This window comes from Stegastes partitus, unplaced genomic scaffold (genome assembly GCF_000690725.1).
Source record: "Stegastes partitus isolate 25-593 unplaced genomic scaffold, Stegastes_partitus-1.0.2 Scaffold883, whole genome shotgun sequence".
In the NCBI taxonomy this organism is placed as follows: Eukaryota; Metazoa; Chordata; class Actinopteri; family Pomacentridae; genus Stegastes; species Stegastes partitus.
Genome location: NW_007578614.1, coordinates 27738 through 55717, shown reverse-complemented (window position 1 = coordinate 55717; position 27980 = coordinate 27738). Strand labels below are relative to the sequence as shown.

Sequence of the window (27980 nt, the reverse complement as noted above, 5' to 3'; positions counted from 1 at the left end):
ACTGCACTGTTGGTGCAACATTGGGAATTAACACTATATAACTCATCCCTTAACTTTTCAAACAACGACATTTATTTAGCATTCCTCTCAGCTAGTGTGGTGACTTATGATTATGGAAACTTCAGGCAACTTTATGCGGTCTCTCTTTCTGCTAAAACGAAATTACAAATAACTTCAACATAACTACATAAAACCTCAAAATCTATTACTTTCTCTTTCGTGATATTCAATAATAGGTTAATTTTGCAGGCAAGTCGCATTTCAAAACCTGAACAGATTGTCATCCTGCAGTGTGACTGCTACATTCAGAATGGATTGTGCACACGCGTTAATCCAGCAGCTCCACTTGAGTACACATCCAAGCTGAGCTAGCTGTCCTATCAGCTGCTCAATACCATTCATCTAAAATCCCAGGTGTCACTCAGTCAGCAAGAAAACCAGAAGGGCCGTGTCACTTTAGGATTAAGAATCACTGCATAAAACAATAATAAACGAACACGTATACATGCTCTTCTGTTGAAAGACAATTACAACTATATAGCTGTTTGTTTTTCATTTTTCACTTTGGTAAACTGAAATCAAAAACTGCATGTTTTTCAGTAGCTGTGGCTCAGATAATAAAGTGGGTTGTCCACTGATAAAAGGGGTTGGCAGCTCATTGGTTTTCTCTTCTTGTCCACATGCCATATGTTTACCAGGCATGTGCTAGCTTTATTAGCTGCTCCATTCTGGGCAGATATGATACAGTTGGCTCACACTGATCAGCTACAACGTTAAAACCGCCTGCCTAGTATTGTGTACGTCCCCCTCTTGCTGCCAAAATAGCTGTGGCATAAACACAGGACCTCTAAGATGTTATCTGGCGTCTGGCACCAGGATGCGAGCAGCGGATCCTGTTGTAGGTTTGGGCCTCGTGGATTAGGCCTGCTTTGGATGCTAAATTGGATTGAGGACTGGAAAGGTCTGGTCAATGCCTTGAACTCGTTGTCATGTTACTGAGTAGCTTTGGAGGTGTGTTGTCCTGCTAGGGGAGGCACGGGGATGTGTACTTGATCTGTAGGTAGGTGGTACATGCCAAAATAACGTCCTTGTAAATGTCAGGACCCAAGGTTTTTAAGCAGAATGTTGTAGTGTAGCGAGATGATCAGCATTATTCACTTTACCTGTCAGGGGTTTGAATGTTGTGGCTGATTGGTGTATTTAGTAGTATTAAAACGAGTAACATGCTTTAATATTATCTACGAAGTTCAGTATAAAACCCCAGAGGCTAAATAATAGGTTAATTGATGACTCTAATTCGGCTGTAGTTGTGAAAGAGAGCACCAGTCCGTCTCTTTGTGTTAACTCCGTGATTGAGCGGCGACCTGTCCAGAGTGTGCCTCTGCTTTTCAGCCCAAATCAGCTGGGATCGGCTCCAGCACCCTCCTAAAGTGTATCTAGCTAATGGTGTGGTAGAAAAAAAAAAAAAGATTTGCAGGTTCTTGATTCCCACAGTGTGCACAAGTTTCCAATGCCGATGGACTCCAAATGAAAAGCATTTATGCATGCTGTGTGAAGTTAGGTGGAATCCTACGCAGACCTGTGTCGTAGGGCTTCTTTCAAGTTCACATGGAAATTTTCACAATTAACTTGGAAGGAAGCCATCCACAGACTTGCTGTATCCACTTGAGATAATAAGTTGTGTGCGCTCAGTTGCATCTGGAGAATTTTACACGTCCCTGTTTTTAATTGAAAAGCTCTCCACTCTGCAATCTCTGTACCCAAGGGACGTTTTTTTGCAGGATAATATCGCAAAGAGTCTCACCCGTTTCAAAGAAATGCCAGGAAATACTGATTGAGGGTGCGGGCTAACCAGACTGTGGGTTTACAGCTTCTCTCATCACGGCTATAGGGAGAAGGACATTAAGACATTATAACAAATATCAAGGGATTTTCTGGGGTACGGTGGATGCTGCCTGTGATGTGCAGAACCACTCCGTGCAGGCAAAACAGTTCCGAAACACAGAAAAGGCTGCGTTTATTGAAACAGACATGGAGATAACCTTTCCTTATTTAGAATTAGCTCTGGTGTCACTATCTATGCAATGTTTATTCACACTAATATGAATTTCGAGATCTGAAAGCTGTTAATATCACATGGTAGCAAGTCATTTTTCAAAGCTGTTGTGTGAGTGAGAAGAATATCAACCGGAAACCACAGTGGCAGGACTGTATGTCCTAGCACCCAGTGTTCATTTAATACCCCAAATCTGTCAGTCAGCAGGGCACGCACTACGATACGCACTTTTTCTGTCATGACATCAGTCCATTTCTAACAGTAACTTTGGTGCCCTTTCCTTTTTTTAATGAGTTGTGACTGAAGAGGATCTCCCATGTGACAACGCAGGAAGCTTTAATTTCATTCTGGCATTGAAAGAGTTGAATTAATTAATTTATGACTTATCAAACTCCAACAGCAAAGCAGGAAATGTAACATTGACAGGTCTCTGGCACAGCTGGTACAGCTGAAGTCAATTAGCATAAATAATACATTCACTTTTTTTTTTTTTTTTTAACAAAACCTAATTAGGAAAGCTAGTTAAGAGGTTAACAGCTATTCAAAATAAAAGTGTCTATTAATAAGAGTTTTTTTCCTTGGAACAGATGATAGAAAATTACTTTTGAAAGGCTGAAATTTGAGCTGCTAGCTAAGTATACTATGAGTCTGAGTCATTTTGTGCTACCTGGCATGGAGCCTCATCGAGAACTTTTATTTAATTCACTTGAAAGTTAACTAAAGTGTGGCGCTTTAAATGTGCCTTCACCCACATTAGTTTTAACTAATTAAAAAATGGTTTGACATTTCTGGAAATGCACACATTCGCTTTCTTGCAGAGAGTTACACAAGAAGACTGATACCTGTCTCATATCTGTCCCCTTGGTACGAAACTCCCGTCAGCAGCTGTTAGCTTAGCTTAGCATTAAGTCTGGAAAGAAGGAGAAACAGCTGGTTTGGCTCCATCCAAAGGTCACAAAATCCATTTACCAGCACTTCTGTTGCTCACTAATTAGCACATTACATTTTGGTTGTCCAAGAAGTCACTGCACCCTGCCAAAGAAGTAGTTTGGCACAAAATATGTGATCTTTACTCTTTGGTTGTAGACTAAACAAATGGCATGTACATTTTGAGGTGTTTGTGGGAACCTCTACATTAACTAATGCCAGTTGTTCTTCTTGTTTCTGTCCCCGTGCAAAACAAATCTGACACAACTGCTTTCTTTACTTTAAAATTTAACATGTAGACTTGAAAGCATGTCGATCTTCTCATCTAACACAAACATGTGTACATGTTTCCCTAAATGTCAACCAGTTCCTCACAGTTTCCATGCCAAAACCCACTGAGCCCTCCAGGCTTCCCTGCACTTTTGGCTGTTGATGAGCCGTTGATGACTTGCGACCAAAAAACACAAGATATGTGGTAGATACGTCACATTGGACAGAAATACTGCCATGCTCACCTCCTCCACTACTTTCAAAGTCTGGTGTGAAGATGAGTGATGCTTCAAAGCACTGAGAACTGAGTTCCTCCATCAAGAGGCTGGATAAGAGCCACTCCCCACGGCCCCTCACTTCATTTCACACCTTCTTTTCCTGCCTCTCCTGCTCATACATCCATAAAATGAAGGATGTTGACGGAAGGATAGATAGATGCAAAGATCTTTTTAACTGTGCCTGTCAAAAACTAATTCCACCCAGTCGCTGCCCTTCGTCTTTGATATGCCTGCCGATTCGCTGGTGCGGCCAAATCAGTGTGTTCGAGTATTCTTCAAATACTTCGGCCTTGTCAGATCATTTCAAGTTTTCAGCCAGAGCCTTAGACATCCAACTGAGGCAATTACGTGAATAGATTAACTAATGCTCAGATAATGAACGGGATAAGCCAATCAGCTTGTCAAGTGTTACTGTATGTGATGATACTGTCCACAGAGAGAGCGTGTTGATGCCTCTCGATATAATTCAATTGCCTTTAACAGTGAAAGGATGTGAAATGCGCAATTCAGGTGCAAAGATCTTAATTACCTTCTCCAAATGTGTTCAAATTAAGGTGGGAGTATCTGCAGTCACTCTTGAAAGAGATTTTTAATGAAGTTTATGATTCACATGGATAATAAGTAAGCTGACAAGGCCTGTCTAATTACTTATCCCTCTGGCCCTGAACACCAAACTGGCAACTCTCTGAAGTATGCTCATGCTCAGGAAGTCATGTCATCTTTCCAAAGACATTTCAGACAGCGCAGTATGCTACATGTCACCGTTAAATGGTAAACATAAAGTATGCTTCCCAAATGCACAATCTGTTGTGGTGTAAATTATGGATATACTCTGGATCAGCAGGATCTGAGGAGGCAACGAGACGATATAAGTCCTGAATTATCTATGCACGGAGCACATGGATGCATAAATGCAAATCATGCACATGTTTTATAATGTCAACCGATTCAATGCAAACCCCGACATAAATTTCACATCATCACAAAGCATATGCAGAGCTGCTCCAGTTTGCCATATGTTGGCACTAAGTCCTTCAAGAGCTGCAATAACTCTTGGGAAACAATACCTGACCTGAGTCTTGCATCTTTTACAGCTGCATCTATTCTCGCCCGTCCTTTCTCCAGAAAGACAGATTCAGGCTGGAAAATACAGTAATGAAGCATGGAGTAAGTAAGCCTGAGTCCATTAAGCCCTAACAGATTGATTCAGCCACTAAATAATGCAGGCATTGAAAAAGACGAATGCTCGATCAATACCCAATGCTATTGTTACCTTTACGTAGGCTGTATTGATGGAGAGCAGATGGTTCCTCACATGTTGCAGCTCTACACTGTGGTGAGAGAATGAATCTGCCCTTTACCAAGTGGTGGGTTAAGCAAACAGAACTACCCACAAGCAACAGTGAAATCACAACAAGTTCTGAACTAAGTCAGGACCAAGACTGTTAAGAAGTTCCAAAAACACTTAACTGGATATGTAACTTCTCAGAAAAACTTAGATTGTGTTACTTTATGATGGAGTGAAAGAAGCTATACCATATGGAACCTTCAGATTTGCTGTGAAATGGAGCCTTGGCCAATTTCGCTTCCGCCATTGTGGCATTTGTCCAGCAATTCTGCACATTCATCTACTTACATTTGTTAAAGTGTAACATGAGAGTTCCTCGGAGGCTGTAGATTTGTTCTAATCTTTGGAATGATTCAGTTTGTTGGAAAGGGCTCACATATGGCGAGCGCCCACTGTCATTTGCTGTTTGATGGACATGTGCACGCTGTTGATTTTGAAGCTGCCAGAATGGCTGGTGTCCACAGATGGCTGCAGCTCATAACGACATTTCTGTCCTTTTCAAGGTGACTGCCTTCGCTGTGGAGGGGCTGCAGCCCGGGAGGAGGAGTCCAAGTCAAGCACTGCTGGGATTCAGTCGACTGTGGTACGACAGAAATTTTCAAGGTATAATCCATGTGATCTGAATGTTCCAGTGTGATGAATACACCAGACAACCTTCTAAGACATACAAAAACTCTCTTTAGAAGAGAATTCTGTGGTGTGATGTGTAAATAAAATACATGGCCAGAGAGAGCGCTGCTGCTCCCATCAGAAGGACACTCACCTTTGGCCTTATTGAAAATGATAAGTCACTGTAGCTGCGGATAACATTAGCATTTACTATATTAATCCTGGTAAAGGACCAGTACACATAACTACATTCATTCAGAAAGTTGACAGCAAACAAGATCAACAACACAGACACCCAGCAGAGCAACCCGAGGAATCCATCAGGCCCGTAATCACCACCAGCAAAATGCAGCAAAATGAACAGTTTTTTGTTCTAGCATAGTTTTAGTGTTTTGAAAAAGCAGCAAAAATTGTCATTCTGGAATGTGTATGACTTTGCATTACCATACCATCTATTATGAGCCTGCCAGTCACTGTTATAACCAGCAGATTGGACCCAAACACAAAAACATGACATTGAATGAAAGCTACTGTTTTCCAAGATTACAGACTGCATTTTTATCGACTGCACTTTTATCATAACAGACAACTCATCATCTTTTCAACAAAACAATCATGTTTCCAATCTCAAAATGTTATGTTTAGTTCTGGCATAATATCATCCACATATCCCAGTATCTAAAGAGCAATAACAAATATTTATGTAAACAAATATTCAAATGTTTTCTTTGAAGTGAACCACACTGAGCAGTATCAGGAATATAGGAGTGTGATTTTAATACTTAAGTACAGCAAACCTACTTTTGACAAATTACCACATCTGTAGTGTTTCAGCTCCTTTTGAATCCATTTGTACCTACAAATCCAGATGGCTTGTGAGGTTAATCAACTGTGCTAAAGTGTCCGGGTTTCATATTTGTATCAGTGGGGCAGATGTTCTTAGAAAAAACTAAAAGCAACATCTGACTGCACCCACCAACTGCTCTGAAGCAGCACCTGTTATTGTACCACCTGAAATAATGCTCACTGGCTCATCTCTTTTTGTTTTCATTAAGCAAAGTCACCATCTGGAAAAATAGATTGACTGTGATGTGAAAGTAGTGGGTGGCATAAGATGCATACTGTTAGAAGAGCTGCTGGATCTTTTTTTCTCTTTTTTGCCTGGTAATTGATGCAACACAGTTGGTAGAAAATCAAGCTTTTAGGTAAATGTTGTTCAGTTTAAACAAAAAGCTGAAATGTAATAAATGCTCTTCATTACTGAATGACATATTGTATCACAGCAGTGATTTAGATGTATCTGGAACAAATCAGAGCTACATAAGCAGTAATGGCAACAATGGCAGAATGGAAGGAAGTCAAAAGATCTAACATGCTGATTAAACTAATTTAAACTTCAGCAACAGCTGATGTTGCACAGTAAAGTACTATGAGCCTGCAGCAGTGGCTTTTTCATACACACATCCATTCAGAGTCCTGCATGGAGCTGTTTTCTTCATCTCGTTCTCATCCATTCACACAATGTGGGTGTCAACTCCCATCTGTACCCGCAAACATTCCCACTATCCACACCTGCACAATGGACTGATTTTGTGCAAGAAAAACACCCTGATTCATTGTGTAACAGTCTGTTACTAAAGAGATGCCGATCTGTAGGTAATGACATTTTGAAGTTACAGTTTGACTCGTGTGGATTACAACGAATTTAGTGCAGTAAGTACACATTTGGTGCATTTTCCAAAAGAATCTTGTCTGATATATGCAGGAATAAGAGCCTTATCGTTAAAGGAGAGTTTACTTTAACAGGAGTGAGCAGAGCCAGTATGTTGCCTCAACCTAGAGGAGTCAGACTTGTGCCTGCTGTAGCTTATATCAGTTCTTTTATCAGCCAACAAAGCTCAATACTTTTCCATTTTTCTCAGTTATAACTGAGAAATGTGTCCGAATTTCAGAATTGTCTTGTTTGCTTTTGTATTATAAAAAAAAATGCACTTTAATCTTCCTTAACTTCATTTGTTCCTTTGTTCAATCCTTTTAGTTCGTTGCTAGAAGGCTGGAGTCCACAGTGTAATATTTGACCACCCACTCCGGCCTGCAGCATAGTTTAAACCGCCCGCTGCTGGGAGATTTGCATTGAGTCCCACAGGACCGTCAATATACCAAGCCCAGCGCAGTCCACCACATCCACTGCCTCACAGTATGAATAACAAAATCAGCAAGTGTAAATATGTGCCTCTGTAGTCATTATTAGTGTTGTCAGTGATGAAGTGCTTTAAATGCAGTCAAGAAAGTCTGCACGATCTGAAATCTCAGCATATTTTACTCTATTTTCTCAACGAATGCAAGCTAAGCCTGCAAAGCGGAAGCACAGTCAAACTTAAGACGCCTAAAGGCACAGGGCATAGATATACAAAACAGTCAGTCCGAGAACTGAAGCTGACAACTCCAGATAGGACCCTGCTGTCACTCTTAAACAGACACGTCTGTCAGGACTGACAGGTCTTACTTCAGGGAGTCATGTTAAGTAATAATTCACTCTATAAATAAGCAGGGCATTAAACTTTCCTGATGCTACTGAAGTCAGTAGAAGACTTTATTAAACCAAGTTGAGAAAGTTTTTGTTTTCCAGACATTTGATTTTGTAATAACTTAATTGTACAATGCTTAAGATGTACAATAAGGCAGATGTAAAGTGCTGAAAAATGACTTTTAGTAACACCGATCAGCTTGTTCAACATCCTCAGTTTATGATGGACCTGTAGCTTCTCACACAGAGGCCAGTGCTGCATCATTTATCAGCAGGCTAACTATTACAATATTAGCTTTTTAGTCATGTCATATTACAACATTAAAGCATTCTGAAACACTGCACGACTGCAGTCCTCACCATCAGCATTTTCTCAATTACCGCATTTAAAGACAAAATATTGTTTAGCCCTCTGCAGTGAGGACTAAACCATCTGTCATTTTTGCATAGCAGGATTTTTCTGACACTGTGGGGCCCCCTCACAGTGACAACTGAAAGAACTGGAGGATTTGAGGGAAACATGAAGAGGGAGTCTTTGCCTCAATCAATCAGTTAACCGTATGCTGAAACATGAGCATGATATATAAGGGATTTTTTTGTACATTTCCTCATGATGGACATCTGAGATGAGGACAAATATAAATATGGGTATTTTGTGTGTGTGTGTGTGTGTGCGTGTATGTGTGTGTGTGTGCACGTCCAAATTTGAGAGGAGTTGTGACTCCAAGCAGCAAAAGTAGGACATAATTGCAAACTATGGCAACTACGCGATAGGTGTTAATCTTAAAATGGATTTGTGAATAATGTATAATGGTACATTTTCTGTTAAATGTTTAATGTATAGCAGTGATGAAAAATCTAATCTAAACGTAAAATAATAAATATGTGGAACTGTTACACTGTAAACTGTCATCACACTGTAATAACTCCACTTGGGATGCAGAGGGGACCGAGTGAGGTGTAATTACGTCCCACTCCTGTCTAGCCGCTGGTACCGCTAGACTTTAATTAGCTCCATTCTCCTCTCTACAGAAAGATTATGACCAGATGCCGTGGGGCCCAGCCCAGGTGGTTATGGAGACAGGGCTTCAAAGAAGGAAAAGAAAAAAAAAAAAGAATTATTTTTTGGTTCATTACTCCTGAAAGGAGTTCCTGGTGAGTTTAATAAATGTCATCAAGACAAGCAGGCCACCCCACGCTTGAGTTTCTTGGACTGATTGATTAGACTGTTATGAAAACGGGACAGATTTCAATAAAGCAGCTTGGATGGTTTCCTAATGGCAAAGCGAGCTCATGGGCATATTGTGTGGGTAAACCCATCTAGACTCAGATTAGCCTTCTCTGGCAGCAAAGTGGTTACCATCATGTTTTGGCTGGCAAAATTGTTTATGAATTAAATTTGTGCAAGTCATAAAAAGTTATGCCAGCCTGAATTACCTTAAATTGGGATTTAAGAGAAAGGGCAAGATTGAATGTAGTAATTTTAGTTTTTATCAGTGGGTAATGAGGCTCTTTGCAGCTACATTTGCACCGTGTCATACAGTAGATATACGGTATATATTTAGGCCTTTATTAAAAATCAGTTGCTACAGTGCCGGCAAAAATGTATGCAAACTATATGCAGCTACATGAAATTCCATGCTGTAGTGTGGATTTTAAATGCATTAATCTTGTCCAGTTAATTTCTTATTTATGCTGCAGTCACGATACAACATAATTAGCGGATTTTTGTTTGCCCACTGGAAAAAAATCATGCACATGTTTAACCAAAAGTTTTCATCTTGAGTAAAGTAATGCACTTAATAGTTCCAACATGCATAAACATGGCATTATTATAGCCGCAAAAAAGTCACTCTCCTGCTTTGTGTGTGTTGTAATCCAAGCAGAAATCCAAATCAGACCGAGGGATCTCCTACATGCACCGGAGAAGTGTATGTGCTGCCCGGTGTGCAGCTGATGTCCAAAGAATTGAAAAACAAGGTATGTCATTTGTGTTATTTACCAAATTTATGTGCATTCATTTCATTTCAGCTCAGTGTGAGAGTCTTGTGGCTCTTCTCCGCTTCTCTTCTCTGCTCATGTGTCTACATGCTCCGGTCTCTGTGTGTCTGTTTCCACACACCGGGTCCGTTCTGGTCTGACAGATGATGGAAATAGACATACATGGATCAGATCAAACACAAGCAGAAGAGACAGCTTGAGTGAAGATAGCAACTCTATGTTTGTCCTGTGCACTTGTTACAATACATTAATGGTGGCTGACATCTTTCGGTCTGAGATACGGGTGCTCTAGCAGCATCCAATTGATCTGAAAAGCTGCACAGAGAGTTTTTAATGGTAAATGGTAAATGGTCTGCACTTTCCAATGTGTTTCTCATTCACCCATTCACACACACATTCATACACCAATGGCGACAGTTGGTGCGTAGTTTAATCGTAACAACTGGACTTGCTTGAGTTTCTTGAAGACCTTCCAACTGAAACCGAAACTCAAGTGTTCATGGCTCCTTAAGGATATAAGTATCTGGAACTCCCAACTAGTTAGTCAGAACTGATGAAGCCTCTTGGATGAGAGGTGGAACGTCTTCAAGAAACTCCGGCAAGTCCAGTTGTTACGATTAAACTACGCGAATGTCTTAATCCTGGTCACGGTTTATTTTCTTGGCAGATTCTCTGTCTTTACTTGAATTTAGAACGAGGTTAGTTTGCTAAATATGATGTGTATCTCTATTTCATCGAAGAGCGTTTTTCATTATGGAAAATGAAGAAAATTCGTTTTTTTAATATATCAGTTTTCATACAAATATTACAATATCACTGTGTCCATGAGAAACAGTAAAACCCCAACAGAGAATGTTTTGCACTCGGTTGTTTGTAATTCTCGTACCTTCATCTATATTTGCTGTTAACCTTGCAAAAGAATTGAGGAATAATGAAAGTATATGTAGAGAGGTTTCACTTCACTTGAGCAGCAGCAGGAGTGACCCCTGCTAGAATTGATGTAGTATCATATTTGCAGACAGAGTTACGATGGAATTACACCCGCACCCACAGGAACTTCGAAATGAAAGGCAATGTCCAGGTCTCCTGAGATGCTATATCAGCAAAGACTCAGCAAATTAGAAGGGCTGGGAGACACATTACAAGAAAAACTCATATTGACACTTCTGGCAGAATTCATCATTTCTGTCCCGAACCATTTTTCTCTGTTTGCGAGAGGAGCCATGTGGTAAGCTGGATGTTCAGACATGCCATTTACAATCGTTTACAAAGGTGAAGATATCAAATTCCTGTTGCTAGTACATGCAGCATAAAGGGATTCTTTAAAATGTTGAGCTGCATCAGTTACTGATTTCAAAACAATGCATCCACCTTATTCCTTTGATTGATTTTTTATTTTTTTTTAACTAAAACTTGCAGTGGAGCTAGATGTAAATCAAGGAAGTGTCTGCGGATGTATCTATCCTTCCTGTCGTGACGCTAGGAGCATCTTTTATACATTTCCTTTGTATCTGCACTTTCATACCCATTTCTTTTCATTTACAGGTCTTACCCTATAAATTATTTCACACCTGAACAAACAGAAAACTTTAGTGAGATCTTTGATTTATTTTTCCTTCCCCTGGTTTTTATTCTACTCTCTTCCTCACGGAAACAACACCGCACACAGTGCAATGTGCTGCATAATCAGCCCCTGCACATCCCAGCCTCCTTTCTGCTTACAAAAGAGGCCGGTTCTTTGCATCCAGGAAGCCTGTTTAGCCAGAGAAAGTCAGCAGAAGGCGCAACTCACAAGTAAATGATAAATACGGCATAACCTTTCGGTGCGAACCCTGCCTTTCATCAGTCCCCTGCAGTCAGATGATACTGGGCAGGCTCAGCTATTGTGAGCTGCCCTGGCTAATTGTTAAACATGTTCTTGTCAATCAAACATATCCCAAATGGCAACTCCTCAGCTGGCACTACAATGAGCTGCCGGAGCCGCAGTAGCCTTAGAGGAGTAATTGCAGTCCACTCGCCAGCAGCCTGACTCCATTCCATTAGCGGCTGTACATTATGAATGGCTGAAGCTGGTTGTTGACTGTAGACCTATTCAAGCTTGTGTATACGTGCTGAATGGCCCCTTTTTTCTTCGCCGGTGCGTTTCATTTCCACACAGACAGGCCAAACAGGAGGAGAGGTAATTGCATTTGTGATGGCATTGTGTTTGCAGACAGAGAGGGATATTCTCTTCACTTCATGAATCAAAAAAGCTACAGTAAATATTCACGGTGAGAAAAGACGGAGTCAATGAGGAGCTCGTGTGCGTGAGAGCCAGAAGAAGTTCACTGTTACACTATATCACACAGTTCAATAGAGTTGTTCTAACTTTATTTAGCTGCTGTAGCTGAATTGATCTCCCCCATGAACCTCGTCTAACACAGTTGCACGGTTTGTTAGGTACATATAAGCGGCTCTACTGAATGAGAAAACACTGTGCAACCTTGGGGGAGGCCGTCGGCACGTAATAGGAAATGCTGAGTTATCACTCTATGATAATGGCAAAACAACTATCTGCTAAAGACACAAGAGGCCAGATGATGGTGTCATTATTGTAGATGGCAACCAAAACATGCTATTTATATAGGGGATAAGCCACTCTGTGTGGAATAGTGCGAGGTTGTGAAATGGTCATCAACAACCATAAATGTCTCTGGCTTCAATAATGCACTGCAGCAATCAGTAAGCCAAGATCCATTCTCCATCCTCCATTCAAGTGCTGTTTTTTTTCTTTTTTTTTTCAAAGGCAGCCGACACTTCAGAGGTGTCGTTGAAGCCATCTCGAGATTTTGAAATGGATGTGGGGGACGACGTTAAATGAAGAGTGGGATCTTTCAAGCATTTCTCATTCCAATAAGCCCAAGGAGTGCGTCTAGATTCAGAAAGGTTCCAGTCGACTGGAGAGAAACATTTTCTGAATTTAAACGCTAACCAATTCTTCAGCAAGCCCCTCGCTCACATCAAGCGTTAAATTCAACTCAAAGCAGCAGCAAAAGAGATTTACATTTTCCGTATACAGGCTTTAGAGCCTTTGGGTTGGCTGAAGATTTGCATTAAGGGGATTTTTTTTTTTCTCTCCTCCACTCCCATCTTAGAAACTTTGTAAAGTTTAATCATGGCTTCTGTTGACGCCCCTGGGTTTTGTATCTTAAGCTGTATCCCTCCGGCTGGGAAACATAAGAAAACTTCATCATAAGCTGTTCCAAAGTCTGAATATAGATTTCACAAATCATTCCAACGAGGACTGTTCATCTAAGTATTACCCCCTCAAATATTGGATTTGTAATTATGGCTTTTTGTGTGGCCTTCCTGGTACAACTTCACACACAAAACCTTCCAGCTTTGAAGGAATGCCTCATTAAAATAAAACTTTACTTGTGGCAATTCTCAGAGCAATTTCATTTTCCTCTTAACACAGTGACTTTTAATTTAATTTGAAAAAAAAAGAAAAAAGTCGACATTTCAAGTTATTCACCAAATTCTCCCTCTAATTTGAATGCATTTTTAGCAGCAGCTTGGGTAATAATCAGCGGTTCCTACCCGCATGCCCAGCTCGATGTTCTCGCCTCCGTAGACCTCCATGCCAGGATCCAGCAGGCCGATGTCACCAAAGTATTCCCGGTCCACCACAAAGGAGCAGCCGATCATAGCTGGAGTTCTGAATGAGCAGAGAGAGAGACACATTTTTTTACTATTAAATATAAGTTACATTTTTTATGCACCCACAAACCCATTTTTTTTCCTGAATCTACATGAAATCAGTCTACTGTTAATTTATCCATCGTGTTAATAGCAAGATGCAGTTGCAGTTTAGCTTCCTGATTTATATCTATGCCCTGAGAAATTGGGTTTTAATGTGAACAGTCTTCAAACAATTCATCAAGACTAAAAAGCTCACTATGTGCAGTTATATGCATGTGTGCAAAACAGAGACTCTTGTCTGTTTCCGTTTCCCCAGAATGTCTGATACCTCAGCCTTACGATGATGAACGTTTCAGTGTTCTGAGCGTGTCTGTGGGACAGTGTGGAAATATCAGAAACATTAATGAATGAAAAAAAAAGTGTTTTTTTATGACTTTGATGGCCCGATGCACTGTGTGAATTTTTTTATGACTCACACAACTTTTAGTCTGATTAACTGCTAAATGCAACATTATGTTTGTTGGCTAATTGTTACCTTTGGCCTTGGTCAGGTTTGAGTTTATCTACTTTATTCTTTCTATATAAATACATATATCCATCCTTGGTTTGCTGCCTGTTTACTTATCATCCTACATGTCACGCCAACAGTCCAGCCGTAGCCGACGCTCCCAGGACTTCATTACTTTCTCCATCCCTTTAGTCCGTACCGAAAAAATGTCATTCTCTTACTCTGCCCCCTCAACCAGGAACTCACTACAGCAGACTCTGAAACTGTCCAACTTGATTCCCCCGGGGGGCTTCAAATGTCTGCTAAATATCCTGGAAAGATCATCTCCTGGTTGATGTTTTATTCTATTTATCGCCTGGCACTGTTTGCACTTCCTTTTTAAAATGCAATGCTGTGTTTTATGTTGATCCTATCTGTCTTTAACTCACTGATATTTTATTTATTTATTTATTTATTTATTTAATTGTTGTGTTTGTTGAGTACAGGTCCCACAGTGTTGCCTTACCTTACCTTTTTAGTCAGGCTTTTGGTTGATTTGATTTCTATTTTTTTTTTTACTAGTATTTATTTTTTTATTTGAAACTTCTTTTATTTATTGAGTTCTCTATTTATTCACCCATTTACATATTTGAGTGTTTTTTTTTTATTGTGCTGTATATTAAATCATTTTTTATCACTTATTGTTTTGTTTTTAAAATTCTTTACTTTATTTCTTTAAATAATAGGTATCCTGTTTTCATCTGTCCTGTTTATACCTATATTTTACTCTTTTTTTCTATTTTCTTTTTCTGCTATTTTTATGTTTTTATACTTTTTTTTCTATGTTCAGTTTGCACTGTGGGAGTCTTGCAATTTCAGTTCCCTGTATGTTGTACATAAAGCAAAACTGACAATAAAGCTGACTTGACTTGCGTGATCTTATCTGGTGTTTTCTAATTGCAAGTTTCTGTAAAGCACTTTGGGTGACATTTCTGTTTGTATGAAAAGTGCTTTAGCAATAAAGTCTGATTGATTTTGCTGAAAACTTAAACTGAAAACTATATTCCAGCTATAAGACCAAAACAATGAGCCGAAATACACTAAAATGTTCCATATCACTGAGGAGAACAGCAGATTTATAGAAACAATTCTGTGTGGGTTCATCTCTTGGGTAATATTACAACAGTAATTTGGCACAGTGTTAATATAAAAGTATTGATTGGTGCAGTTTTAATATTTAGATGAAATGAAAAGTAAAATAGCAAATAAAGAAGGAAATGAAACATGACACCAGCCGCACTTTCCGTCTCACTCCGGGACAACAATCCACAATGGCACTTTAACTTCAGCTAAAGAACAAATACTTTCAAACCTAGTACAACTTAAAAGCTACCTAAATTTAGCTGGTAGAACACGAGTTACAGTGTTTTTTTTTTCGTCTTTTACAAAAGCAAGAGCCCCGGGGCTGCTTTTCAGTACTACTATCTGTCAGGTCTTAAGTGCTCAGGACAAAACCCCCACAAAAAGCATTACATTCACACAGGGTCATGAGCTGCATTATTTTTTTCTGTAAAGTGACCAATGAGCAGCTTGATTCTTCCTTCTGGAATGATGCCCGGGGTGAGTTCACCGTATACTGTTACACACACAAAGACACACACACACACACACACACACATAGAGAAAAAGCAAATGTGTGTGCTGCTTCAGTTTGAGAGACATAGCAGTAGGAAGTACTGTAAAGTGCTTCAGGAGCTGCACAGTGATTCATTGACTCTGTATTAAAAGAGTGCACTGAGCCGTACAGTGTGTGAGCCAAAAGGAAAGGTGCTTTTAGGTCTGAAACCCATATAAAACACTGTCTGGACCACCACTATGGAGTGTTATTTTAGAAATCTAAGATTGGTAGATAAATAAACCCTCATGTAGGGCTGCAAATCCCTGTGAACCATTATATTTCAGAGGAAATCGTTTCCATTTTTGCTCATACAAATGGCTTTAAAGCCGGACATTCATTCAGTTTATGTTTTATGAGCTGTGTCAAATTGATTTAAGTCGCTCAAAAGGGAACATTTTAAAGAAGCTACAGTGTGAAAGTAGAACTAATTCTTATGCACTTTAAAAAGTGCTGGCTTTTTACATGATTATTACTGATAGCGGTGGGTAGCGTGGAGTTAAACACTCCTTATGGTAACAATTTAATGGTGCTCCCCATTATTATTCATGCTTGCTATCTTATACAGTTCCTGACGTAGCTTTACACAGTCTTGTTTAAATTATAAGGCGGTGACAGGGAAGCTTTCAAGTGCCATTATTTGCACGGCTGTGTAGATAAAAAAGACAGACACAGCACACACTCAGCCCTGTTCACCTCATCCTTTCTCTTCTCCTGACAAGTGACCTACCTTGCCTGTCTGTACTGCACAAACTTTGTGCAGATCTCTTTGAGTGCTCGCTTTAGAATAAGCTACCTGGCAATGTAAACACTGTTTAGGTACAAACTCAGCAACCTTAAGTCAGATGCACGTGATAGTGAAACTTAAACCTCAACCTGACCGTGTCCGATTTGTTTGTGATGTCTTTCAACACCATGAAATGTTGTATGAGAAGCATCCTCACATTGATGCCAGTGTCACAACCCAGAGCAGGGCACAGGGGGGTGGATCACACAGTTGTAACTACAAATAAGTCTATTTCACTGAACTAAAAGGGAAATTAACCAAAGTGCAAATAGAAGCAAACAAGCTGGAAGACAGAGGAGAGAGAGTGCCTGGCTGCCTGCCACCGCTTTATATAGGGGAGAACGACCAGGTGAGCTGAATCACCATGACGGCCCGACTCACCCGTCAGAACCCTGCAGGGATAACCTCCCCAGAGATGTAACACGTCCTGTAAGACACCAACCACATCCTCAAAAACCACAGCTTTAGGTCCAGTTCACATCTACACTTGTCTTTGAAAATGGGAGTTTTCTTCCCCCAAAAGTCTCCATTAGCATGGCAATGCAAAAGCACAGTGTCAAGAGGATGCCACACCAACAACTGGCAATATAATCCTAAAACCAAGTTAGCCAATCAGACGCTTGAAAAAAGGCTAATACTGGTTCCAGCAGGCTGCCAACAGCGGTGCATCAAGAATGAGGTGAATCATATATGTGGACTAGTTTTGACGCCTCTGTTCCTCTGCATAACGGATCTACATTTCTAAACATGCAAAAAGTCCTGTTAACTAATAGAACTCTCTGCCACGTATGCAAAAGTATGCCTCATGTAGGCAAAATAAATAACACACACTGACATAACAAGCCAACTCTCTGGTTTCGCTGTCTACATGTGAATACTGTCAATGTAGTTTTTAAAAACCTTCACCTTCTAAGGAGTTTTTCAAAAGATTCATTATCGGTGACCTAAAGCTGCACATGGATGAAAGGCCAAAACTAACGATGTGCAATGTTACATTTCTGGCCGATACAATATCCGATATTAAGATTTCTGATATCGCCAATAACCGATATTACCGATGTTGATATTCAATTTTTGTTCACACCAAAACATTTGTATAAGTAAGCACTGTGAGAACGTGAAAACTATTCAGAAGAAGCCCAAACCAAATTAGACCACATAGTCTTCTTTGTTATGTTACAAAAGTGAAACATATTTAAACGTATTTTAACATATGTAATGTTCAAGTCCAGGACCATTTAAGTAAAAAAAAGTAATAGCAGCAATATCAAATGTAGAGACGAAGGCACTAATTTTAGACAATCATCGTTTTTTCACATCAACTAAATTTGTTCGTCGGACCAATATATAGATATATCGGTAAAAACGCTAATATCGGCCAATACCGATGTGGTCGCCAATATATTGTGCACCTCTAGCCAAAACGCACGAAAAAGTGAAACGTTGTAAATAATACCCATGTACATGTGCACAGGACGTTAAAACTGACTAACTTCTTCTATTAGTTTCTACAAAAGGGCACAACTCAAGCACTTATCACATTTTACAGTGTTGGAAGACCAACTAATTGACATCAATCAACTGCTTTAGTGCTGTTCAAAAATCTGAATATGTTATACCCATCCCTCTAAGTACTCTTCCTCACCCCTCAGAACCTGAGTGCATTCTGCTTTTAGTAATTTTTAGTAGATTGCAGCAAAGTTTGGTCTCTGTCTCATTTGTCTGCTGTGTAAGGTGATCAAACAAGAAATATTAAGGCATGAACTAAAGCACTAAATCGCGCCTAGATTACAGCATACTGGGGCCAATTAACTGAAACCAATTAAATCAAAAATTAGAGGCAGACGTTTCTCTAAAAATTCAGACAAAACAGTCTGAATACTAGACATGGACTTTTGGTTTTAAGAATCAACTAATAACTGCTTTTTCCTCCCAATTAGTGATTTTACAGCAACGTTCAAGAATCATAAACAGAAAAACCACCACAGAAGAGTTTTCTGCATCAAGAAAAACCTTTTACTTAGATGCAATGCAGCCACAGTTTTTTACTGCGTGACCCACAAGTCACAGAATAACTTCTGGACTCCATCAGACATCACAGATTGATGGTGGAATCTTCCAGGAGATTTCTCATTGAATGTCATGAGGTTTAGTTATTTTTAGTGTGCAGATGGTCAGCCTGCAGGGCTCATTCGCCCCTAACACCCCTTATCTTTGGCAGCCTGCTTGCAGTATGAACATCTGATGCATGTATGCAAGATATGGCGAGATAAACACTTTCATTTAAGACTTCTTTCCCAGATGAAGGCAGTGCTGTTAAAACTGCTTCTTTTTTTTAAACCAGACATCTGGCTTGTTTTGACCTACTGTTTAAAAAATCTGACAGCTGCATTGCTTTAGTTGTATTAGAGCGATATGATGTAGAGCTTTAAAAAAAGTTTTCCAGTTTGTAAAAGCATTGAGTAATTTATTAAATTTCTAAACAATGTCATTAAGACGTATACTCCTATTTTAACAATTTAAGTATTTTATCTAAGTATTCCATCAACAGTATACAAAAGTGGTATTGTCTATAAGTGTATCTTCTACTTATTCATGTCTGATGCTCATATTTTCTTATTTTAAGGCCCCACTAAATGACAAACACGGATATTTAGTGTGGTCTATCATAAAAAGTATTATTCTTATCCAAACAAATGGCTTCTCACTTTGAAAACAAAATATCCATGTGATTCCAGTTTAAGATTTCAGGTTTCCATCCACACATCCAAACCAGTCGTCGACCATTTCCGCTATCCGATTCTGTACGGTTAATAATTACAGCAGTTGCCAAAGGAACCCTATTTTTGTTATGACTCCAAAATGATTGCCATCCTCTGTATACTCTCAGATTGTGGGGTTTTTTTTGCACCCTTTTATTCTCTTTGTTGGTGAATGTATCCAAACAACCAGAGAAAGGTTTGAGACTGCGCTCTGAGGGGTCACAGAGCTCCTGTTGTTGATGGGCAGAAACCTTGAGGAAACAAGCCGGAGAATGATTTCCAATAGAAATCCACACAGCCGACACACTTCAGCCAGCCCTTGAGGCGATCTGTCCATTTGCAGCAAAGCCTCAATAGGGGAAACGAACCAGCTCTGCGATGTCTGAAACTCTCCTTGCCTCGCACCGATCTCCGGTCTTGAGGCTCGTGCTCGGTCATATGTGATTTCCATGGTGGTTTGATAAGACATTAAATATTTAGACCACACTGTTTGTTTGTATGAGACACCCTATGTCAGATTAAAGCGTTATTGCTTTGCCTGCACTGGATGAAGCAAGATGATGATACTTTGGAATTCAGTTTTTCTTGCTCTGGGTCAAAATATAACAGTCCATGTGAATGCCCTGGTGTTTGGGATTAGCACCTTTATGTTTCATGTGTGTAGACTCGTCAAAAAAAAGAGACTTTCACTGACACAAATCTACCTTATTCTGATTCCAGCAACAATCCAATTTATCCACAGGGTTAGAATCAACTGACAAGAATTACTGATCAATGCTAAAGCATCACAAGGTCAACCTTGACGTTCTGCCAGCCTTTGAACTCCCCATTACCCAGCATGCCGCCTCAGATCCTCAGGCAGGCTCCTCAAATCCTTGCTGATCAGGCTTTTGGCTTAGTCACATTTAGCTACAGTGCTTTACTGACTGTATGTGATTGCTTCTACTTTTGATTTTTGCTCAATGCCTATGCCCTCTGTGCTTGTCCTTGATCTAACAGTACTTGCTTTGTGTTTCTGGTTTAAGTGAGTTTAAAAATGTGATCGACAGGGTTACGCAAATAAAACTTGATATTTGTGATAAAATGTAACCCTGTTGGCACATTTCACATCTCATTTGCCTGAAATCCTTAAAAACAGCATCCCTTTCCTCAGTTGCTTGCTTCTCCTCATCAACAGATGCTCTACTGTGACTCGTGCATGCAGCGGTAAGCTAGATACTCTTTCCTTTAACAAGATGACCTGTGTGCAGAATACATCTCTGCTGTTTCCATCTCACTGAGGTGCCCTTGAACCTGACAATTTAGGCAGATCAAAGCTGCTGCTGTACCGCTGACCCTGACCCTTCATCTCCCCCCGTGAAGGATGGCTGATTTTTATTTCTGTTCCTTTCATATGCCGGGATGTGTTATCACTGTTTTTCATTTTATAGTGTAGCAGTGAAATTGCTGTGGCAATGCACCAAGTACAAAGCAACATGTGCGTTTCAGCAGCCCCCATGAATATGGAAAAGATGAAAACCAAAAGCTACGCTTCCTCATGCTGGCTCTGACCTCGTATTCCCGGCTCCAGCATTGCTTCTGGCTTTACCACATTAAAATAAACTGCTACACAGTTAAAGCAATATATGAAATGTTCAAGGTGTCTGTAAAGACTGCTTAAATTTGTCCATACCACAAGACTATTGACAGGTTCATTGATGTAGTGGAGGCATCCAAGAAGGTTAGACTCACTTTGAGGGCTGACTCTGAAAAGCTATATAAATTGACTTAAAAACAGCATTAAAGGTAGAGTCTGCGATTCTGGAGAGAGCTTGTTAATAATTAGTTAGCATGTTTAGATTTACAGTCCCTCTAATTTCTTCTGCTTCCTTGTACAGGACACACTGGAATTGTGTTGTGTGGAATCACTTTGTTTCTTTCCCATTTACAGAGCCAAGAATGTGTAAGAATACCTTTTTAAAAAAAACATTATTTTAGTGCACACAGAATGGACAGCTTGTGGATTCGAAACAATGACTCTACCTTCAAGGCTACAAACAGCCAACAATCGAACATTCTCTGAAGAGCTGTTACAGGTGAATTCTCATTTAAAGCATTCACTTTAACTTTGGACATTGTTTGTGATGCTGTAGCTTGAACTGGCCAAACAGGTAAAACCATTTCATAACAAACTCTGCTCTTTCCCAGTCTATTACTTCCCAATATGATTCTACCGAGGACACACATCACCAATTGTAGGATTACATAGAATGAAATGATGCCTGTGCTGTCCTCCAATCAGTGGCGGTTTAATAGAATACCCAGCTCATATTCAAAACACAATTACACTAATGACACCGCAACACCGTGGCCTCGTGATCCTGCATCAAAATGAAGATATTCATCATGCTAATTAGACTGCTCTATAGGCAGGCTTTATTTGTGTGTTTGGGTGGCACACTGGACTACAGAGCACCTCAGTTTGATGGCTCCACACATGAATAAGTCATATCCCAAGGCTATCCATATTTCATCAAACATCCTCATCTATAATGGACGCTGCTCACCAGCTGAGGCCCTCACCTGATAGGGGCTGTCTCATCGCCCTTGTCCAGCCACTCCTGCGGAGGGATGATGTACATACACCATAGACCCCAGTTGTAGCCATGGGCGGCATTAGCGTACTGCTGCACCTCAAACGTGTTGTACTTGATGTTGTCTATGGCGGGCAGGATAATGCGGGTGTGATCCTCCTTCATCCGGGTTAGAATGGGTTCAGCCCTTTGGACGGGGAAAAAAAAAAAAAAAAAACAGGAGTTAAGAGCTGACTTTATGAATTAGGCATGCAGCGGCTTCATTGCACAGTTGCAGAAGGTGAATAAAGAGAGCGAGAGGAGAACAGTGTGCTACAGGGCAAATAATAGAGCAGTGCATATTTTCATTCTGCCCTGTAGAGGTTTGAAGTATTAATATTGCAGCAATGTTGGTGATGATTGACCTGATGGATAATGTAACTGAATGTAAAGTGAAACCTGTGAATGCGTATGTGCAGGAAATCAACACAAATATTTTTAAAATAAATTAAATAAAAAGGTGTTTAGTCAATATCCACCAGACGCTGCCAGGAGCAGCTATGGATGACTGCAGACATCATCTCAACTTATACTCTATCTCTACATTTACATGGGTTTTACTGGCAATGCAATCCGTCAAATCAGCATTTATTCAACAACAATTTCCAGGATCCGCTTCCCTCCACTGTTCATGATGTGAATGTCTTGCAAAATGAATTTTGCACGGAACAACAAATAATATCATATCACATTTTATATCTCCTGCTATTGAAAACGAAATGTCAAAATGTGACACTTTATGCCGGCGAGAGACTTGATAAGGTAGAACCTGATAAAGCAAAGCACATCAGGTGAAAAGACAGGGTTAGTATGCTCCCTGGAAAACTATCCACTCTCTTTATTTACTCTGTGCAAAGTGTTTGCGAGGTAGCTTCCGAAACAGCCTTGTTCCACACACTCTTCATCCCGTGGCTTTTGCTCCAGGGCTGCTATGGCTGGTACGCATTAATTGGAGAACACATACTCACCAAAAATATTAAGGTTAAAAGTGGCTCTTAATGGGCCACTTACAACTATGTTACAGCTGAGTGGTTTTATGGCAAGTTAGGAGCTGTAACTGAGACCCCGGGATGACACTGACACTGCAACATGAACCCACAACTTGTCATTTTTAACCTTTTTGCGTCAGGATTGAACAAACGGGAAAGATGGTTTTAGAGCTTACAGAGGCTCGTAGGCAGATGTTTTAATTCTGGGCACAGCAAACATAGCAGTTTCCACAAACACACAAGTTTGTGAGGCTGTTAATCTTTTCATCTACAGTCAGATTCAGAAGTTTACGTGCACTTTCATAAAAGGAAGTACTTACAAAAGTTTATCCACATAAAAACAAGTCTTGTGTTGACATAACATGAAAAAATGCTCAGCAAGGAAAAGGGCGCATTGCAAAAACCACCAGAAAAAGCCAGTAGTTTGCAACTAGAGGTGGGGACAACAATGTCCTCTGGTTTGATGAAGCCAAAAACTTAGCTGTTAGGCCATTGTTCTGTTTGGAAAAGAAAAAAAAAGAGCGAGGCTTGCAAGTCAAAGAACACCATCACCACCATAAAGCATGGTGGTGGCAGCATCATGTTGTGGGGGTTCTTTGCTGCAAGACAGACTAGTGCACTTCACAATAAAACTATTTTGATTTGTTGAAGTAGTACCACATGATATAATGCAGGGAGTTTAAGACCAGTTACAAAAGGGACTTTTTAATTTACTGCGACCCCATGCAGGCTTCCAAAGTTGGGCTTTAAAGGCTTAAGGATAACAAAAATCAAGGTATTGGAGTGGGCTTCACAAAGCCTTAACCTTAATTCAGTAAAAAAAATGCAGACAAGATTGAAAACTTTGTGTGAACAAGAGGGCCTACAAACCTGCCTGAGACACATCAGTCCTGTCAGGAACAATGGGCCAAAATTCCAGCAACCTTTTGTCAGAGGCTTGGCAAAGGCCACTCAAACTGTTTCAACCAAGTTAAACAATTTAAATCTGCTAACAACGAGTATGTAAAATAAAAAATGGAGCTAAATAAATCCATCTACGAATTTTTATATTGATATTACACATTCCTAAATTGGGGGCTGCAGGGTGGCGCAGTTGGTATCACTGTTGCCTCGCAGCAAGAAGGTTGCCGGTATGTGTCCCGGTGGGGGCACCGGAATCTTTCTGCATGGAGTTTGCATGTTCTCCCCGTGCAGCGTGGGTTCTCCCCGGGTTCTCCGGCTTCCTCCCACACAGTCCAAAACATGTTGAGGTTAATTGGTATTTCTAAATTGTCCGTAGGTGTGAATGTGAGTGTGCTGTGTCTCTAAGTGTAGCCCTGTGATAGACTGCTGACCTGTCCAGGGTGTCCCCTGCCTTTGCCCTAAGTCAGCTGGGATAGACTCCAGCCCCCCGCGAAATTAATAAATTAACTAATTAATTAATTGAGGATTAAGCGGTGAATAGATAATGGATGGATGGACATTCCTAAAGCAGTGATTCAAACTGACCTATGACTGGGAACGTTACTTGGATCAGTGGTCAAGAAATTTGAAAGGATAAATTGTAAATATGTTTAGCCGAGATGTAAATAAATTTTGGCTTCAACTCCAAGTAAAGAGACTTATTTCCTAAAATGACAAATCATATCTTTATCATTGAGTGTAGGCACTAATGATTAAGAGTCACCTACACCTGTCCATAAGATCTGACGTTGTTCAAAGTAAAAGTATGAGCCCACCTTTTCTCTTTGATGTTTTCATTCTGAATAGTAAATTTTTATTAAGATCTTAAAAGGCAATGGTATTTAGTACCATGTAGGACAATTGCTGATTTATGATGCCTGTCTCTCTTGGTCACAGGAGGGATTTATTTTTTTTTTTAAATCAGTGCCACATACTGTATAGTAACCTCCCTCAGTTATGTAAAACCATGGTCAAGGGCAACATGGTCTTCAGATCCATATGGTACAGAACGACACTCCAGTGCTCCTGGCAGCAGCTATATTTGTATAATCTTCTCATGCTGAGAAGATCTTCACCATATCTTCAAAGCAACTCTTCATACGATCACTTCGTCACATGATATACTGCTAAATTAAAAAAAAAAAAAAAAAAAAGAGCCGGCAATTATAACATGATAAATGTATCTCTCAAGAATTCCGCCACACTCCAACTTTCTCGCTATCTCCCCACCCACTGACTCTCCTCCTCTGTGTCTTCGCCCCGATTCCCGCCCTACTCTCTTTCTCCCCCATCTACTTCTCTTCAAAAAGCGAAACCCATTTATCTTCCAGAGGCAAAATGACTTCTTATCACATGAAGGTAGGGGACAGAAAGTACAGAGGGAATGGATCCAAAATGAACTGTTTGGGTGACGTCAGCAAAATATGAGGTAGTGCTTAGGAAAAGTCATCATTTAATAACTGAAGCAAGGTTTAGGAAAAGTTCTACATCTGCCTATCTGAGAGGATGACAGATGGCTCGTTTTGTCTTTACTCCCAAGACATATTAACTGTTACAGAAAAATGGGTCCTATCATTTATTTTGTGGTTTTGTTGGTAGTTATGATAAAGAATAAGTCAAGCAGCTACAACCTCATGATCAGGTAAACAACCAAAAAGAGACAAGCATAAGTAAGGTGGAGCTTTTTTATACACTAAATAAACAAATACCATGTTATTCAATGAGCTTTAGAGGTGCTTGTAGATAGCAAAACTTTGTACTTACTTAGTGAGGCATTACAGTGATATCAGTCCCCATTTCATAATTATACTCAAACAGAAACACAGACAGCTGCAGACACAACAGATGTTTAGTTGCTATTATACTATTTTCTAGTCCTTTTGGATTTCCTTGGAGGACTCCGTTCCTTACTTCATCAAAATCGGCGTCTACGTATTCAGTGCATGCACACCACGGCTGAACATATTGTCCCTCTGCGGAGGTCTGCATGCAGCCCAAAATTTGTGTCCAAGCAGTCATGCAGACTCTTGTTGATGATGAAATTTATGCCATGGAGACCTCGGCCAACCCTCGTGGACCCTCGTGGACCACTGCCTATTTATGGATGCAGAAAGCATAGAACTGGCTTTTGCAAAAAGTGTGAATAAGTTCCCAAAATGCTGAACTCTTTCTGTCACCTTGCACATTAACATTGTATTACATGACAGACTGTTGCTTTTTAACAGTTTCTCAACAGCTCTTAAGAAATATGACCATTAAATCTTATAGAACCCATTGCATGTTGAAAATCTAATCAGCAAAATGTCATTGAATCTGAGGGTATATGCTGAAAAACTTCAACAATAGATCTATTCCAGTTCTAATAAATGATTTAATGTCATAACCTGCACGTTTTCAAAACCTGATAGACTGTTCAGTGCAGCTGCCCCAGCAAATACACCTTAAGTAATCTCTGTTCCATCAAATCAATTTCCCTTTAATGCATATCGAATGGTCCCTTATATTTGCATTCTGAATGTCAGTGGCAACGATGAACCAACCTGGGAACATTAAAGACTGAGACGTTGTCTGTAGTGTGCAGCCCTGCTAGCTGGATTAGGTGCTGTAGCTTCTGCATGTTTCAAAGGTTACTTTTTTTTTTTTATTATGTTATTTGCTTCAGATTTTAATTAATTTCTTATTTTCAAATGCACATAAAATGTAAACTTGTTTGTCATACACTATCATGTAATGATTCCTATGGGGTCACAGCCATCAATGTAAAAGCAATCAGTGCAGCTACCACACTTTAAAAAAGGCGCTCATTCACTTCAATGAAAAGGATTCTGCAAGTGAAAAGAGTCTATCTGCAGCCTCACAGACTGTAAGACACATCTGCATTACAAAAGGACGCAATTACTTCACTACATAACACTCCCCTTAACTCTGACCTTAAAAACACGTCTTCACCTCAAAGCGCGAGTGAATGAGTTACATGAATTATATATATAAAAAATAAATAGAACAAATTATACAAGTATGACATCTTCCTGTCACATTGTGCCACGCTGTGAACTGAACTAAAAGTAAGTTGTCATAAACACTTTTCTGCCCATCTGACAGAGATCACAAAACACAGCAGTCGGCTGTTACAAAACAATGTGCCACACGTCATGTCTAATTGACGTTGCTTTGGAACAATGGCTCTGAAGCAGGGATGTCTCATTTTGTTAAATGCCTGTTGCCTCGACTCCTGTCTCCTCTCGTGTCTCTTCCTCAAGTACATGTCTCGCATGTCGGATAGGATGGAATAAGATGGGAGGAGAGGAGTCGAGGAAAGGAATCAAGGTTGTACAAACTGAGAAAAGAGAAGAGGAGCTACATGCTACAAGCGCTCAAAAAGTTTTCCTCCTTCCTTGTTTGTTTCTGCCCTGTGCAGCCCACTGCATATGCACATTAGTGTTTGTGCTGCTGACCCACCCACATGGTTTGCATGTCTTTGAAACTGCTTGTCAGTGCTCTATATTTATGTTTTACAAATACAAAGCCATCACAGTATAAAAAAGAATCTTCATACAAAGTAGTCATTGACCTTGTTTGCAGCTGGAGGTGTCCTGTCAGCAGTTTTATAGATGTGTCTTCTAATATAGCGATTTTTTGGGGGAGGAAAAAAAAAAAAAAAGCTTTCTGGGCTACATGGGACTTTGACAAAGTGGCAGTACGACTCAGTGGCATCAGCCTGTCCAGCTCTCTTAATAGAGTCAAGGTTAAACAGCACTTCTAGATTCTTTATTTCCCCACAGACTTTGTCATAACAGATTTTAGTGTTTTGAAACTGACACATTCACACAAAGACTACCTTCATCTGGCAAAAAGGGAGAGACAACCAGTTGTTATTATCCAAACAGCCGATCTGTGACTGTCACTGAAATCGCACTCATTTTGCATTTATGTCACACTCGCAACGTATAAATCAGCTTATTCAAAAATAAATATGAAAACTAAACAAAGCATATAAATAAACAGAGACAGGGTGGATTTACACTGAGC

General features: G+C 40.0%; 1 protein-coding gene across 1 annotated transcript in view; it reads right to left on the bottom strand.

Moving 5' to 3' along the window:
• The window catches only part of galnt9 (polypeptide N-acetylgalactosaminyltransferase 9), a 74875-nt gene that overhangs the window by 25254 nt on the left and 21641 nt on the right, over positions 1 to 27980 (bottom strand). Inside the window, exons 4-5 of the mRNA XM_008293399.1 lie at positions 21971 to 22168; positions 13596 to 13713 (exon numbers count right to left, since the gene is read on the bottom strand). Coding sequence (XP_008291621.1) covers positions 13596 to 13713; positions 21971 to 22168 — 316 coding nt within the window. The remainder of the gene's footprint in view (positions 1 to 13595; positions 13714 to 21970; positions 22169 to 27980) is intronic.